The sequence below is a fragment of the Carassius auratus genome, unplaced genomic scaffold (assembly GCF_003368295.1).
Source record: "Carassius auratus strain Wakin unplaced genomic scaffold, ASM336829v1 scaf_tig00022040, whole genome shotgun sequence".
In the NCBI taxonomy this organism is placed as follows: domain Eukaryota; kingdom Metazoa; phylum Chordata; class Actinopteri; order Cypriniformes; family Cyprinidae; genus Carassius; species Carassius auratus.
The window spans coordinates 25,037-43,116 of NW_020525156.1; the positions used below are offsets into that span (position 1 = coordinate 25,037).

At 36.4% G+C, this 18,080-nt stretch overlaps 1 protein-coding gene across 1 annotated transcript; it reads left to right on the top strand.

Moving 5' to 3' along the window:
- The first annotated feature begins 336 nt into the window (after positions 1–336).
- LOC113077241 (cytoplasmic dynein 2 heavy chain 1-like) lies at positions 337–17,500 on the top strand. The gene is made up of 26 exons (XM_026249686.1): positions 337–578; positions 1,182–1,368; positions 2,445–2,615; positions 2,708–2,846; positions 2,934–3,052; positions 4,146–4,290; positions 5,092–5,324; positions 5,405–5,536; positions 5,624–5,737; positions 5,945–6,056; positions 6,340–6,464; positions 6,588–6,763; positions 7,638–7,833; positions 8,117–8,212; positions 8,418–8,579; positions 8,684–8,782; positions 10,374–10,504; positions 10,566–10,821; positions 12,245–12,372; positions 12,449–12,564; positions 13,471–13,598; positions 13,716–13,865; positions 15,628–15,833; positions 15,935–16,090; positions 16,645–16,759; positions 17,252–17,500. Exons 2-26 carry the CDS (start codon positions 1,189–1,191, stop codon positions 17,498–17,500), a joined length of 3,834 nt encoding a protein of 1,277 aa, XP_026105471.1. The 5' UTR covers positions 337–578; positions 1,182–1,188.
- The last annotated feature ends 580 nt before the right edge of the window (positions 17,501–18,080 follow it).

Below are 18,080 nucleotides of genomic sequence, written 5' to 3' on the forward strand. Positions count from 1 at the left end.
GCCATATGTTGCCACCCCTCAAAAATTCCTGCCCCCTTCTCGCCACCCCATCAATATTTTTCTAGATCCGCCCCTGGATAAATAGATAGATGAATGAATGAACGATAGATAGACGAATGAATTAATGATAGATAGATAGATAGATAGATAGATTATTATTTGTCACAGCACTTACATGTTTTGGCTCTTTTGTCTATCTCATCTGTTAAATGATTAAATCTCAATGGAGTGTAAATGTATTGAATCTACGTTCTTTTACATTCGTACGCGTGTGGTATTCACGACCCCGCATACGTCACGACGTGGCCGTGGTTGCTTAGCAACCGCTCCAGCTTCACCGCCAGTGCGCCACAACATTCCCTCAAGCGGAGGCTGCAGATCCACCGACAGATGATACGGATCTGATATCGACGAAGCGTTTTAAAGCGTTTCTTCACAACCGACTGCGCTCCGTGTAAGTTAACAGAAGCGCTTATTTGATTCTGCAGGAGTAAAGTCCCTTCATGTGAGACGAAGAGATGTCGGGTTAGCTTAGCCGCTAGCGCGCTAATCCTTCAGCACAACTGATCAAACTCACCGTAAGACGATGTTTTCTCTTTATTTATTGTCCTCATTATGCACTTAATTCGTTATGTTTTGTATTTGTGCAGTGTGCATGTTTGTGTGACTACAAGAAGTTGTGTGTTAAACTGTAACGTTAGTAATCTTTAGTACAGATGTCATGTATCGTCTTAAAAAAAACAAAAACAAATCAGATAAAAATGGCTTTAAATGCAATAAACAAATCACTTAACTGGACCTTTTCAACGAATAAACCTGAAAACTAGAAATTAAACGTAAGAATAGTGTTGCTGAGTTTTTAAGACCCAGTGAGCTTTTACATTGTGACAATGATTTTATGTTAAATTACAAAATAAATTAAATCCAAATTAAACATTTGGATTTAAAAAATGGATTTGATATTAGGCCTAAAATATCTCAGTCTGTCAGACAAAAGTATTTATTATTATTATTAAGTATTTATGTATTTGATCTGTTTCAATGCAATCATAAACATCAGTTTTATGTTGATTTATAATTGTTATTTGGAGAAAATAATGGAGGCTGACTGTATGATTTCTGTATCTCTTGTTTTTCTTCGGTTGTGATTTCTGCAGCTGATGTGTGTGATATTTAACCAGGTGAAAGATGCCCGGGACAGATGACCCTCGTAAACTCTTCCTCCTGACCACGGCGGGAAACTACTTCAGTCTGGACACACAAGCGTCTCTGTCCAGCTGCCGTCCTCTCGATAACTTCTTAGATGATAGCAATGAGTTCCTGCTCACCGTCAGCAGAGACACAGACGAGCTGCGCTTCTCCAACAAGGTCCTGAGAGCCACATACAGCTGTGATATAGAAATAAGCCACACAATAAATTATAAATAGTTTTTAAAAAGTGTCTGCTGAATGAATTGATGGCAAAGTTTTTTGATGCATTTTGCTTTTGTTTGTTTCTTTCATAAATACTCCATTTGACAATGTCAACGAAACAGTGTTATTTTTATGTACTTTTATGGTATTTAATAATATTCTGAATTAGTTTTAATTTTTATATATTTTATTTTATATATATATATAATATAATATTTGATATTGTAAAATATATATATATATTATTTACATTTTAGTTTAAGTTTTAGTAATTTTTTATGCGCTCTTGGCATTTTTATGACTTTTTTAAAATTATTTTTATTAAGCTTTCCCTTATTTTTATTTTAGTTTTGTATTTGATCTATCTACACTGTATGATGGTTAAATCTCTTATAGCAAGAACATCTGCACTTTGTTGTTTATGATGAGAAATGATAGTATTACTAACCCAATGATGATAATATTAATTAAAAATAATCATCTTGCAATCGGCACAACCCAACATCAAAGCATGATTCTTTCACACAAGAAAGAATGATTTTCATGCAATTAGATATATGCACAAGTATAAAAATTAATAACAATATTTACATATTAGCAGTATGTATCTACATATATATATTTTTAATTACATGGTAATTTTATTACATAGAAATTGCATTTATAATTTTTTTTAATCAATGAAAAAATAATGCATAAATTAAAACTATTTTTAATGCACGCTTCAGTGAGCACTTTTATGTGAGGATGCAATGACTCTTTATTTAACTTTCACTTTGAACTGATTAACTGGCATAAATCAAAAGATTAATTTAAATCAAAAACTTATTCAGAGCTTCATTTAAATCTAGCGTGTTTGTTACAAACTTCAGGAAACTTAATGGTCAAATAAAAAGTGCATTAAAATCACTACAGTATTCATGATAATTAGCATAATTTTATATTGCAGTAATGTTGATTAAATCGCAGATGTTCTGTTAATCACTCAGCTTCAAACACTTTGAATTATGGCTCATGTTGTCTCTGTGTAGCTGGAGAACATGGACGGCGACGGCAGGGTTCTGCTGTTCTTCAAGCCTCGTCCGTGTGTGGTGAGCGAGGAGAACCTGCACCGATCCGTCCTGGTGTCCTCCATGCTGGAGTCTCCCATCAGCACCCTGTACCAGGCTCTGAAACAGGTCTACGGCCCCGTTCTGCTGCAGGTCAGCCGCAAACACACCGGACACGTCTCACATGGTTGTGAATTCACTGCTGGGTTTGTAATGCGTGTGGTGTGTGTGTGTGTTTTCTGCAGGATGATAAATGGAGTCAGTCGTTCGACTCAAAGCTTCAGTCTCTGCTCACGGATCTTGAGGTCGGGCTGGGCTCTGTGCTCAGACACTCACACCCAAAGGATTCTGGGGAACGGAGTCATTCAGAGACGGATGTGTCGAGTGAGTTCTCATTCAAACGTGTGCATTTCCCAGCTTTTACTTCTATGCATTTATACTCCACATACTGGTGTGTGTGTGTGTGTGCAGGTATCATGACCCCTCTGGATGAGTTCGGCTTCTGGGCTGATGTCAGTCGCTCTGGACAGCATAGCAGAGACCGAGACAGAGCGGCACACTTCTCTGAACTCTTCACCACCATTGAGAAGGTGCATACAGCACATGCACACTGTGATTGTGTCGTTCAGAGTTACTCCATGTGTTAGTATGTTTGCATGAACTAGTGTTATTTTAGTATTGTTTATATACTATAAGTGAAAGTGAAAGTGACATTCAGCCAAGTATGGTGACCCATACTCAGAATTTGTGCTCTGCATTTAACCCATCCGAAATGCACACACACAGAGCAGTGAACACACACACACACACACTGTGAGCACACACCCGGAGCATATAATAGTTCTATAATAGTTTTCTATAATAGTTTTAATTAAGTTATGTGTTTTTTTCTATTAAGTTTTTCAATTTAATTTTAGTACTTCAACTTTTCATTTCAGTTAGTTGGCAAGTTTACATTTAATTTTTATTTTAAATTAAATTAGTAATTTTGTTATGTGCACTTGTCATTTTTTATATTCCTATTGAGCTTACATTTATATTTACTTCATTTTTAGTGGTTTTAGTACTTCAGCTTAAATTTATTTAATCTCAGTTAGTTACAAAGTTAATATTTTAATTTTAGTTTAAGTAATTAAGTTATGTTTTTTTGTAATTTTTACTATTTAGTTTTAATTTATTTTAATTTCAGTTTTAGTCTAGAATACTTCAATTTAATGTTTTAAGGTACTTTTTTATGTGATTTATTCGTTTTTAAATATTTCTATTTATCTTAATTTAGATTTATTTCAGTTTTAGTACTTATAACATTTTAACTTAAACTCATTTTATTTCATTTAGTTGCCAAAATAACATTTATAATTTATTTAGGTTTTTGAGCAACTATGATATGTGCATTTGTCATTTTAAACACTTCAGTATTTCTAAATTATAATTTTATTAATTTAAGTGCTTCAACTTCTTATTGTTTCAATTAGATGCCAATGCAAAATTTCTAGATCTAATGTAATTTTTTTGTTTGTTTTCATCTTATATTTCTATTTCTATTTGATTTGATTTCAGTTATTTCCATTCATTTTAAATAGTTTTGAGTTTTAGTTGATAATAACAACACAGTTGTTTACCTCAATGTTTTCACTTGTTTTATGAGAAAACATTTAACTGTGCATGGTGTGTTTGTTTCAGGACTACAGCAATCTGGACAGTTTCAGTCTGGTGGAGGTACTGGACCTGATTGAGAGCACCCGTGAGACAGTAGATGACGTGTGGAAACAGAATGAGCACGCCCCCTACCCCGAGACACGCATGGTCCGACTCATGGATGTCATAGGTGCACAGATCAGACATGGATGCTAAGTGATAATGATGCTTGCCTCAGTGATATTTAGGGCCCTATGAAATCCGTTTATTTTTTTTCCAAATTCCGTTTTTTCCGTTAACATTTTTCTAGATTCCATTTTTTTCAGTTTTAACTCCTTTTTAATGGTTATATTAGATTGTATTAATCAAAAAAGCATGTCTAATTAATTAAAATCATAACACTTTACAACTTTACTTTACTTTACAATACATTTTCAGATCAATTTCTTAAAAGTTTAACAAAAAATGACATGTTTAAGGCCTTATGAAATGTTTTATTTTTTCTTCCCCATATCTTTTATTGTTACCTAATTCTGTGTTTTAGCATGTCTAATTATTTAAATGCATAAAAACAACTTAATTTGTTAAAATTTTTCTTAAAATAGCCTTATGAAATGAGTTTTTCCCCTCGGAAATTCTGTTGTGTATTTACATTTTTATGGTTATCAAGTGAAGGCATGAAACATTAATTTAATTTATCGAAAATTAAGCTAATTTTATTTTTTGGTAAACAAAGGGGATTTACTATTAAAAATAAAACATGGAAGAAATGTTGTGTGATTATTCCTTAAAAAATAATAATAAAAATATTGCAATTACCTACTTTTGATTAATTCATTAAAAATTTCACAAATTTGACATTCCGCGTTAAACTGTAAATTCCGTTTTTATGACTGGATTCCGTCTGCGTTTTCTGCATCACGGAAATCATAGGGCCCTAAATATATCTGATAAAACACTAATGATGTTCCTGATGTATTTGCGTTTACAGGCGGAGCTCTCGGCAGGTTTGTACAAAGGAAGCTGAGCTCCCTGCACTTGTGGGATGATCCATATTTCACAGTCAGGGAGGGGCTTAAAGGGGGCGTGGCTGCCTGTGAGCAGTGGGTGGCGGTCTGTGAACACCTGACTGGTCAGGTGTGGAAACGCTACTCGCCTCATCCGTGGAGCGGAGAGAAGCACCGCCCCCAGGGGCTGCAGAGCCTCGCTCAGCGATTGGAGGAGGTCAGACTGACACCTGTCAATCATCTCAGACAGTATAGTCTGGTGCATTACCTCATGACATGTGTGTGTGTGTGTTTCAGGTGCTGCAGGTGCGATCTGTGAGTGAGAAACTGCAGCGTTTATTATCCGGAGGGAAGCTGCAGGTTTCACCCGCACGTGTGTATCAGCCTTTCACAGGGCTCAACCCAATACACTACAACCCTTATACTGAGGTACACCAATGCACAAGATCTTCACCGTCATGCTGAATATTTGATATATCACTCAGCACATCACTGTGTGTGTGTGTGTGTGTTCAGCCCTTATGGAGAGCTGCAGTGTCTCAGTTTGATCGACTCATCGCTCCAGCAGAACAGGAAGCAGCTGGAAAGCTCAAGACCTTCATAATAGATGCACAGGACAGTCCACAGCAGGTACACACACTCACACTAGTCTTGTGTATCCAGAGGTTTGGCTTTTTGTCCAGCTTATTCTAGCCACTTAGACAGGAAGAAACCTAATGCTCTGAGTTTTGAGGTGCTGTGTGCATCAGATTGTCTTGATGTTTGATTTCTAATGAACTCTCAGACATACAGAGGAGCGCACAGCTGTACACTATTGCTGTCTTGTCTTCGTTCCAGCTGCTGCAGGTGTTTCAGAAACACAGAGAACTGATCAAACGACCCACAATCAGCAAAGAACTGCAGCCCGAGAGAGAGACGCTTCTGACACGACTGCTGGACTACAACAAGGGTCAGATCACACACACTGAGCAGTACAGTACATTATATTACATTTTATAATAATAATACTAAAACATTTTTGTATAGCACTTTTCACAAGATAAATACATTAGTAGAATATACAGTTTTCACAAAATAAGTTCACAAGGTGAAATAGAAACAAAGACTGAAGAAAGTATTTCACTCAAAATCTATATCAATTAAATACTCATAAGCAGCTTTTAATAAAGGAAAGTGATTATAGTTGTAGTTGATTTGAATGATTAATGCTATCTTTCGCTGTTGTTGTGCAGGACTGCGGGTGGATTTTGAGAACCGCTGTCACGGGGCTCCAGGAGAGAAAACCGGTCCTCTAGCGGGACGAAACCTTCCAGAGGTCATCAACAATATTGTGTGGGTCAGACAGCTGCTGCTTAAGGTGTGGACACACAGACCATCTTCATCAACCCAGAAGCCTTTCAATCAACCATTTAATAGAGCATTGAAGGAGGCTCAGGAGTTACAGCAGCTGAAGTGTGTGTGTGTGTGTGTGTGTGTGCAGGTGGAGGACTCTCTGAAGATGGCAGACGCGTTGCTCTCCGATCTGTCTGGGTTTCGGCCGCTGCTCCGTTTCTGTGATGAGCTTCAGGAGCAGATGAGATTGTACGAGCAGGAGCAGTTTGAAGACTGGAGCAGAGAGCTGCTGTCAGGACTGTCTGACCCCAGATCTGGAATCAGGTTAACACACACACACACACAAACACACACACACACCAACACACCAGACATGCAGACATACTTTTAAGGTCATCCCATAGACTAACATTGCTCTAAACAAAGAAAATTCCCCATTGAATATGCCACACCTGCATTGTTGTGAGAAAAACCCCCAGATATCATTGAGTAAGTCATGTTTTATTATTACATTTAGAAACGAAACGTTTACAAACATTATAAACACTATAAATATGTATTTTACCTTAACACTGCAAAAAATTCTAATGGTATTCAGAACTGGGTTACTTTTGTTAACTAACTAAAACTTTTCATTACTTGAAATAAAATAAAAATTAACTAAAACAAAAAAACCTTTGTGGGCAAGGCATTTCTCATTTTCATTTAAATAAAAAAACAAATACACTAATAAATACAAACATACTGTATACAGACATAAAAAAAAAACTATTGAAAATGACAAAAAATATAACTAAAATTAAAGTAAAAACAGAACATATAAAAATAAAATCAAATATTAACAAAAACTATATCACATGTCAATGCTAAATGAAACAACTCGGATTCAGAGCAAAACAATAATGAAAAATACAGTAAATAGCATTTATTATAATTAAACATTTATCATAAACGGCAAACCTAAACTAATCCGAATGTGTGTTTTGCATGCTTGACGTTTATTGTAGGTTTCAGATGATAAACTTACATGCTGGGAAATACAATAAATGTCACAAAAACACAACTTTATTATTTCCCCCCAAACATTCACCCGCTTGGTCAAAGTTTCATCTTTAAGCTTTCACTCAGTGAGCCTTGTGTCAGATTTGTGGAGTGAGATCCATCCTGTGTGTGTGTGTGTGTGTGTGTGTGTGTGTAGTCTGCAGGCCAGTAATCGTGTCATGGAGTTGGATCACATGGACGGTAAACTGAAGATCCAGTACTCGGACCGGCTGGTGAGTTTACTCCGAGAGGTTCGGCAGCTGTCCGCTCTGGGCTTCAGCATCCCTGCTAAGATCCAGCAGGCGGCAAACACCGCCGACAAGTTCTACAGACAGGCCATCATCCTCAAACAGGTGTGTGAGCGCACACACACACACGAGTAACTAACTTAACTAGCAGTGTGACTACTAACCAAACTACTTCTTTTAGTATAGTGACATTTCTAAGCAGTATTCTGTTCTATCTTTCAATCACTGATGTCAAAACTCAGTTATACAATCTGATTGTGATTAAAGTTGATCACTATTGCAGCTAGCTACCTTTTTGTTTAAAGCATGACGTGGTTTGTAGTTTAAAAAAGCTTCCCTCATCAAATATTGCACTGTATTAAAGTGTTTATGTGTGTGTGTTTAACAGGTGGCTCATTTCTACAACACCATCGATCAGCAGATGATCCCTTCTCAACGACCCATGATGCTCGGCTGTGCTCTGGCCTTTGAACAGGTCATCAAGGTAACTCTTATGTTTCTACTGCTGGGAAACTGGATTTGACAGAGATGCATTCCTTTCAAAAATGTTGGGGTCGAGTACTTTTGAATGTGTTTTTTTGTAAAAGTCACTTTTGCATTTATTTGAACAGAAAACAGTAAAATATTGTGAAATATTTTAGCAATAAAAAACCTCATCTGTTTGTTGTATGACATGTGTTTTGCAGCAGAATCCGCGCTCTCAATCCCGTGACGAAGGCGGGAAACTCCAGATCACGTGGGAGAATCCTAAAGAGCTGGAGAAGTACATCAGTAAACTGCAGAGCGCCGCGGAGAGACTCTCCACAGAGAACCGCAAACTCAGGAAGTGGCACACCGACTTCACAGACAAGGTGATCTTCCTCTCTCCTCTTCCTCAGGCCTTCCTCCTGATAGAAACATGAATTCAGCTTAGCATGGAAGAGCCGTTGTGTGTGTGTGTGTGTGTGTTTCGTAGGTGGTGAGTCTGATGGGAGTGGATCTCTTGCGTCAGCAGCAGAGGTGGAAAGATGCTCTTCAGGATCTCAGGACTGGATTCGCCACACTAGAGTCTCAGGTGATCAGGATTCTTCTTATCCTCTGTTTCCAGTAAATGCTGCTCCGCACAAACTCTTTTCTGCATCTGCTCTAAATCTGGGTCACTTATGTTGTACGTTTGGGAACGCAGCTTGTGCCAACCATCTTCTAAACTTCCCAAATGAGTTTTGACAACAAAAGACGAGGACATCCTACGCTTTTCCAAAATAAGTGTGATGGTTTAATGTTTGATAGTAAAGAAATTGAGACAAATTGAGTATTATTATACTTAATAATAATAATAATAAATAATAATAATAATTAATATAATGCACTCAATGTAAAATAAATAAACTGAATATGCGTCAGTATTACAGTATAAAAATTATTAGCAATAATAATTATGATTTTTATTTGTAGTAATAGTTCTAAATGAAATAAAATTACTCTAAAATTAAAACCTGTGTATGCACAATTTGGCCAGAAATGTTGTGATTATTATATCAGTAATACTGTATAAAAATTTTAATGATGATAATAATAATAATAATAATAATTTATTTGTAATAGTAGAAGTAGTAGTGTATTAACTAAAATATACTGTAAAATCACTGTAAAATAAAAAATCAAGTATGCACAGTTCGGTCAAATATGTTGTGATTTTATACCGGTATTACTATATGAAAATATTAATGATAATATAATCACCATCATCATCATCATCATCATCATTATTATTATTCATAGTAGTAATACTAGCACTTACAGTAATAAATAAAACAATAATTGTATAATAATCACTCTAAAATAAAAACATGTAGTATACACAATTTAGAATTGTGTAGAACCAGCCACAATTTAGAACCAGCCAAACTATGGAAAAAAGTGTGAATTATAGTCCGGAAAATACAATATATAAATAACTGTGATTTGTGATTTGATGTGAAAAAATAAAATAAAATGCCGTGATTGTTTGCAAGTTTGCACAATTTTGCCAAAAGTGTTGTGGTTATATATCAATATGACTATTTAATAAATAAAATAAATAATAATAATAATAATTATTATTATTATTATTTATTTATTTTTTATAAAAAAAAATAAGTCGCATAAAAAAATATAAGTCGCACTTTTTTCATAGTTTGGATGGTCCTGCGACTTATAGTCAGGTGCAACTTATTTATCAAAATTTATTTGACATGAACCAAGAGAAATGAACCAATAGAAAACATTACCCTCTACAGCCACGAGAGGGCGCTCTATGCTGCTCAGTTCTCCTGTAGTCTACACTGAAGACATACAGCGCCCTCTCGTGGCTGGAGACGGTAATGTTTTCTCTTGGTTCTTGGTTCTAAATGAATGCGACTTGTGTTGTTTTTTTTCTCCATCATGACGTATTTTTGGACTGATGCGACTTATACTTAAATACGGAATATTTATATATATATATATATATATATATATATATATATATACACACAGCAAACTGCAACATTCTTAAGTGGAACCTCATATGTCTTGTTAGGTGGCACAGTTTTGTCCCTGTGGGGTCTAACATAGACAGTTCACTGGGCCTTGGAATAGTCAATGTTTCTATCAGACTCTTTAAATGTGTGTGTGTGTGTGTTCAGGGGTTCCGTGCAGGAGACATGAGGGCCTGGCGGCAGCACTGGAACCATCAGCTGTATAAAGCTCTGGAGCATCAGTATCAGGTGGGACTGGAAGCCCTCAACAAGAACCTGCCGGAGATCAACATCGACCTCATCTTCAAGTAAGAGCCGCACTCCTCTTCTAAAGGAGCAGTTCACTCACAAACCCTCCGAAACATTTAACATGGTGTGTTTCTCCAGGCAGGGGCGGCTGCAGTTCCGTCCAGCGTTTGAGGAGGTCAGAGCAAAGTACTACCGCGAGATGAAAAGGTTCATCTGCATCCCGAACCAGTTTAAGGGCGTGAGCGAGACGGGAGAGGAGCCCATATTCACCTGCATGATCGAACGCAACGCCAGCGGCTTCCTGACCATCTTCAGCAAAGCCGAACACCTCTTCAGTCGACTCACACACGTGCTGGACAAGTTTCAGGTACCGCACACCGTCTCCCAAACCCTAGTTAGCTGTGATGTCATAGATCAGGTTTGAGAAGGTTCTTCTATTGCTATTAACACATTACAATACATTGCAACATGCTTTAAAAAATTAGTTGAGGCAAAGGTTAATTATGAATACAGTTCTGGACAATTACTTCATGGTGGATTCCAGCTATATTAAAATATTAGAACACAAAGGGCATTTATGAATGTAAAGGTCATGCACTGAGGTCGTTGTACAGCCACACACACACATGTCTACATTACACCACAGACATCACTTGTGGCTTAAACCAAGTGGACTGCATCCCGAGACATATTAAATGCACATTTTTATGAATCTAATGTAAGCTTGTATTTATCGTTGTGTTTTAGCACTAATGCATTTCCATTATTTCAAAAGCAGTATGCCACAGGTTGTTCTTGTGCCACTTTAATGCGGTCACGGGGAATCCCAGCACACTCGCACACAAACTCACTTCTGATTTCTGCGCCCACCTCGAGGGGAAACGAGCCGAACGCTTCCTCTTTAGCAGCACAGATGGGAACCCTCACACGAGCCTCTCTGTCTCAGATCTGTGTCTGTGTTCACAGTAGCTGTCTGATTATTGGGCCGTGCATAACTCTCTGTACACCGACAATGATCTGGCCTTATACTCTGTATGCAAAACACACCCTAGAGTTTCTAATGAGTGTGCGCTTTCCAAATCTGGAATGACAGCTCAGCGTTTTGCTCATTTCTCCACTTCGAGAGAAAACGGAGACCTAATAAAAGCTTTTTTTGGAGTGGTTTATTTCAGTTTTGCTGGATTGGGAGTTTTTATGTGGCTAATAACAGAAGAGAAGTGTTGCAAGCCTAATTTAAAATAACACATAATTAGCATATACTCTGTTCGTAGTAGCTGTATGAATGGGTTTCTTCCACATTTGACCCTTTAGAAAATAAAGTCCTTTAAGGGAGTGAGCGCTTGACTGCACTTGATACCAAAGTGATTTATTGCACTAAAGTGTGATCTTAAAATCAATCTTTCAAATGTTTGGATGTCACCGTGATTTCTGAACTGCGCTGGTCAAACAATGTGAAAAAATGTGTGTCTTTGATGTTCTTTGGAGAAGTGTTATTGTTTAGTATTGTAAAAAAACACTAAACAGTCGTTTGAAATAAAATAATCAAATAAAGAAATATATAAAATAAGTAAAATATTAGATTAAAGGTTAAAAAAATGTTGCCTTGGCAGCTACAGCAACTGAAATAAAACAAGTTTAATTTGGAATTCGAAAAAAAAAAGCGAATGTCAATTTTTTTCAACACAACGTAGCTCATATGAAAATCCATGAGTGATTTATGCACATGATCCGAGATGTTTGCATGGTTGATTTGATGTCCTGTGTGTGTGTGTGTGTGTGTGTGTGTTCAGGACTGGGTGGTTCTGGGGCAGGTGGATGTGGATGTTCTGGTGGAGAAACACCTTCACAGCGTCCAGGACTGGGAGAGGAACTTCAGAGCTCTCAAAGCCAAAGGAAAAGAAGCCGAGCGGCTGCCCAGGTATCTGTGTGTGATCATATACACCGTGTGTTTGAGAGCATGTGTTGTATATGACTGTGTGTGTGTGTGTGTGTAGCACAGAGAAGGTGGACTGCATCACGGTGAACTGTGAACCTGTCCGAGGGGCTGTGGACGACCTCATCCAGAGGCTGTTTGACGCTCTGCTGACGTCCCTGAGGAGATCCATCCAGGGTACGATCTCAACACACACGTGCACCCTAACTAGTGCTGTTACTGTTCACTAAAACTAGAACTATTGTAGTGCTTGAAATAATGTCAGACAAACTGAAATAAAATGGACCCTTTGCTCAGATAGTGATGAAGTATTTCCCCTGGAGTGTAAGAAAGGGTTTTAATATGTTTAAAAAAAAAAAAAGGGTTCATCAGTTTAATTTGTATATAACAAAATTACAATAAATTAAAATCGAGAGAAATAAAGCTAAACAGAAATATTAAGAAAACAAAAACTAATAAAAAATTACAAAACACATTAGGAATATTACAAAAACGAAAATAAAATAAAAATTATAAACGAAATAAAAAATTAAAAAAAAATAAAGCTAAATGGAAATATATAAAAAAAACTATGACAAAAGCACGTAATGTCTGAATGTCAGAAATGTCAAGAAAACAAAAACTAATAAAAATTACAAAACAAATTAGAAAAATTACAAAAACATAAAAAAATAAAATAATTATATTGTAAACGAAATAAAAAAATAAACCAAAAAAAATAAAAAAAACAATGACCAGAGCGCATAACAAGAAAAAATACTAAAACAAGTAAAAATAAAAATAAAGATAAATAGAAATATACATTTTCTATTGCAAAAATCGCATATATATATATATATATACTCAAAATGGTAAAAGTTCATAGTAAAAATAATTCTAAATATGAATAAATGTTATGATAGTATATAAACAGATCCTAAGAGGCACAAACTCTTACAGACAGATCTTTGCAGTGCAGTTCAGGAAATCAGATGATTTAACATCGACCTCTGCTGGTCATGTGTGCACTGTGTGTTTACAGATTTAACACTGCCCTCCTGTGTGTGTGTGTGTGTGTGTGTGTGTGTGTGTGTGTGTGTGCAGGTCACATTCAGGTCATAGACTCTTTCTTAAGCAGTTCGATGGAGACGTTATCCTCACGTCCTGAGAGCATCGATGAGATCGGAGAGGCCAATGCCAAACATGGCCAGTTACAGACCCAGAAACCCCAGGTACATCAGCATCACAAACCTCCCTTATTTGCTATCAGGTGTCTGAAACTAAAGCTTGCGGTCCTGTGAATGTACATGTGGCACGGCAGAGTGTACAGAGAATGTGATTGTGTGCAGATACTGCCTCAGTTCCAGCAGGCGGAGGAGAAGAACAGGCTGCTGCGCTCCGTGGCGGGTGGAGGACTGGACTCCATCAGCTCCCTGAGAGCCAGATGGGACAAGTTTGAGCTCATGATGGAGAGTCATCAGCTCATGATTAAAGAACAGGTACATTATTCTGATTTCCCACAATAACCAGCTCAATTTTACAATATATTTGAGCCTTTTACATTTAATATATGTTCATGTGTGAAACCTTTTTACCTACAAGATGCTATAAACCTATTTTATTTCAGCTAGTTGACAAAGGGAATATTTAATATTTTCATTTAGTTGGAGTACACAAAATACTCAAATTAAAACTGAAATGCAAATTAATAAAAAATAAAAATACATTTTAAAAAACTAATAAAATTGCAAAACTTTAAAATGAAAATGGAAAATATTAATTTCCCACAATATCCAGCAGAATTACATTTGTATTTTTTTATGTAATGCAGTAAAATACTGTTTCATGTGTGCGTCTTTACCCATAAAATATCATGAACTAGTTTTATTATTAAGTAAAACTCAAAATATCTGTGAGAAATTAAAATTAAAGCTTACAGAAATAATTTTTCAGTTATTAATTTCAAGGAAAGAAATTCAAAGGGGAAAAAGTTCCACATTTTTCATGTAGTTAAAGTATTTAATTAATAAAATGAAAACGAATTAAAAAAGACAAAAACACACAAAATTACTAAAACTTTCAAATGAAAATATAAAAATAGTTTAAAATCTAAGCAACATTTCATTTAGTTGTAGGATGTAAATGCTACGATACAAAACAATGTACATAAAAATATATATATATATATATATATATATATATATATATATATATATATATATATATATATACAGTACAGACCAAAAGTTTGGAAACATTACTATTTTTAATGTTTTTGAAAGAAGTTTCTTCTGCTCATCAAGCCTGCATTTATTTGATCAAAAATACAGAAAAAAACAGTAATATTGTGAAATATTATTACAACTTAAAATAGTAGTTTTCTATTTGGATGTACTTGTAAAAAATAATTTATTCCTGTGATGCAAAGCTGAATTTTCAGCATCATTTCTCCAGCTTCAGTGTCACATGTAACATCAGTCGATCACAGTCGAAATCATTCTAATATTCTGATTTATTATGAGTGTTGGAAACAGTTCTGCTGTCTAATATATTTGGTCAATTAAAGGTTAAAAAGAACTGCATTTATTCAAAATAATAAAAAATTATAATAATATATTATCTTTACTATCACTTTTTATCAATTTAACACATCCTTGCTGAATAAAAGTATTGATTTTATTTAAAAAGAAGAAAGAAAAAAAAATGACTGACCCCAAATTACTGACCAGTAGTGTATATTGTTATTAAAAAAATATTTATATTTTAAAAACATAGCTGCTTCTTTTCTTTTTTTTTTAACTTTTTATTCATCAAAGTATCCTAAAAAAGTATCACATGTTCTGAAAAAATATTAAGCAGCAGAACTGTTTCCAACTTTGATAATGAATCATCATATTAGAATGATTTCTAAAGGGTCATGTGATAATGATCCTAAAAATTCAGCTTTGCATCACAGACATAAATGATCATTTAAAGTATAATAAATTTAAAAACAATTATTCTAAATTGTAATAATATTTCACAATATTACTGTTTTTTTCTGTATTTTTGATCAAATAAATGCAGGCTTGATGAGCAGAAGAAACTTATTTCAAAAACATTAAAAATAGTAATGTTTCCAAACTTTTGATCTGTACTGTAGATATATATAAATATAAATGATAGTATATCAATAATACTAAACTAACAGTTTTTATTTGAGGAAGTCAGATAACTAAATGTAACAGATTCAGTGAGACTGATTGTAAATGAATGTCTCAGGTGGAGGTGATGAAGGGGAACGTGGAGTCTCGGGTGCAGGTTTACCTCCAGGACCTGCAGAAGTTCAGAGCTCGCTGGGACCAGCTCAAACCGGGGCATGACATCATCGAGTCAGGTGACCATGAGACTCTACAGCGCTGCGTCCAGAACATCCACGACAGACGAGCCGAGTTCAGCGAGCTGGAGAACACGCGCAAGAAACTCATGTGCGTGACTTGACTCCTGTGCAGACTCTCATGCAGAGAAACGCCTGTGGTGTTACCGCAGTAAACGTGTGTGTGTGTGTGTGTGTGTGTGTGTGTCGCAGGGAGGACTGCGAACACTTTAACCTGAGCCCTCCTGACGTGTCTCTGGCGACCGACACGCTGCGGGATCTGCAGGAGTGTTCAGAGATGTGGGAACTTTACGAGCAGTTTCAGCAGGGACTGGATGAACACGCAGAGCAGGACTGGATCTCCTTCAGGTCACAAACCCCAGGGTCCAAATCATTTCAAGAAACTGTGACAGGAGGAGTCTCATGCAAATTTGAGAAAATACACATTTTACAAAATGCATTTGTATTATATCATAAATTCAAAACAATAAAAAAAGGACAACATAGAATTTCTGGGGAAAAAAATAAAATAATAAAATGTATATTGTCCTATTATTGTAAAAATATGAAATTGTTAAAGTTGCATTGATTAGACATGCTTTTTGATTATTAAAATTTAAATGAAAAAATGTAAATGGATAACAGAATTTCATATAAAAAAAAAAATTGGAAACAAAACTAAAACTAATCTCATAGGACCCTAAAAGTGTAATTTGTTAAACCTTTAATGAATTGTTGTTAAACTTTATGAGTTTTGGATTCATTTAGACATGCTTGATTACAAAGATTTAATTGAACTGTTAAAACAGAATCCACAAAAATAAAAGCGCTAAAGAAAACGTGGGGAAAGAACAACGCAGAATTTGGGAATAAATACAACCGTGATTTCTTCAGATGTTCATTGTGTCTGTGTTTCTCTGCAGGAGTAAGACGCACATGTTCGAGGAGTTTCTGTTCGCGTGGCACGAGCGTCTGAGGAAGCTGCAGGAGCACAGCAGCATGTCTGTCAAACTGCAGAAGGAAGTGGACAGATACAAGGTCTGACGGCTGGATTATTCCGGTTCTGTTGTGTTGAATCTAACAAAGCCGTGCTTCCTATGGATAGAGAACATATATAGCTATCAAAATCATTGCAATATCTAACATCTGATGTATTTCTGTGTCATAACACAAGGATAAAAAAGCAAAAAAAAATTAGCATACATTTGAAATAAACTAGCAAAAAAACAAATGCAAAAATAAGCCACTTTATTTTAATAAATACGCTTTATAAGTATTAAGTATTTTTATTTATTTATATAATTTTTCAATTTAATATTTTTCATATTATTAATTCTCTTTCTTTCTCTTACTTCGACTGGGTCATATCATTTATTAAAGTTATAAATACAAATAGCTGTAATATATTTAGCTAGTTTTTGTTACGAGGCCTGTAGTGAAGTACTTATGGTTGGATGTATGGTTGTTGTTCAGTTATAGTACTGTAATATTGGTGAACAGGTGTGTGAAGGATGCAGCTGTGTGTTTCAGGCCGTGGTTCCAGTGTTGAAGTACGTGCGAGGAGAGCAGCTCTCTCAGGAACACTGGCTGGATCTGTTCCGGCTCGTCTCTCTGCCCAGAGGAACCACACTCGAGAGACTGCAGTTCAGAGACCTGCTGAGAGTCACCGACAACATCATCGACAGAGCCCTGGAGCTCAAGGTGCACACACACACACACACACACACACACACACACACACACACACACTCGAGAGACTGCAGTTCAGAGACCTGCTGAGAGTCACCGACAACATCATCGACAGAGCCCTGGAGCTCAAGGTGCACACACACACTCACTCACACACAGACACAGACACAGACACACACACACACACACACACACACACTCGAGAGACTGCAGTTCAGAGACCTGCTGAGAGTCACCGACAACATCATCGACAGAGCCCTGGAGCTCAAGGTGCACACACACACACACACACACACACACACACACTCACTCACACACAGACACAGACACAGACACACACACACACACACACACTCGAGAGACTGCAGTTCAGAGACCTGCTGAGAGTCAGCGACAACATCATCGACAGAGCCCTGGAGCTCAAGGTGCACACACACACACACACACACACACTCACTCACACACAGACACAGACACAGACACACACACACACACACACACACACACTCGAGAGACTGCAGTTCAGAGACCTGCTGAGAGTCAGCGACAACATCATCGACAGAGCCCTGGAGCTCAAGGTGCACTCACACACACACACACACACACACACACACACACACTCACACAGACAGACACACACACACACACACACACACTCACACATACTTGT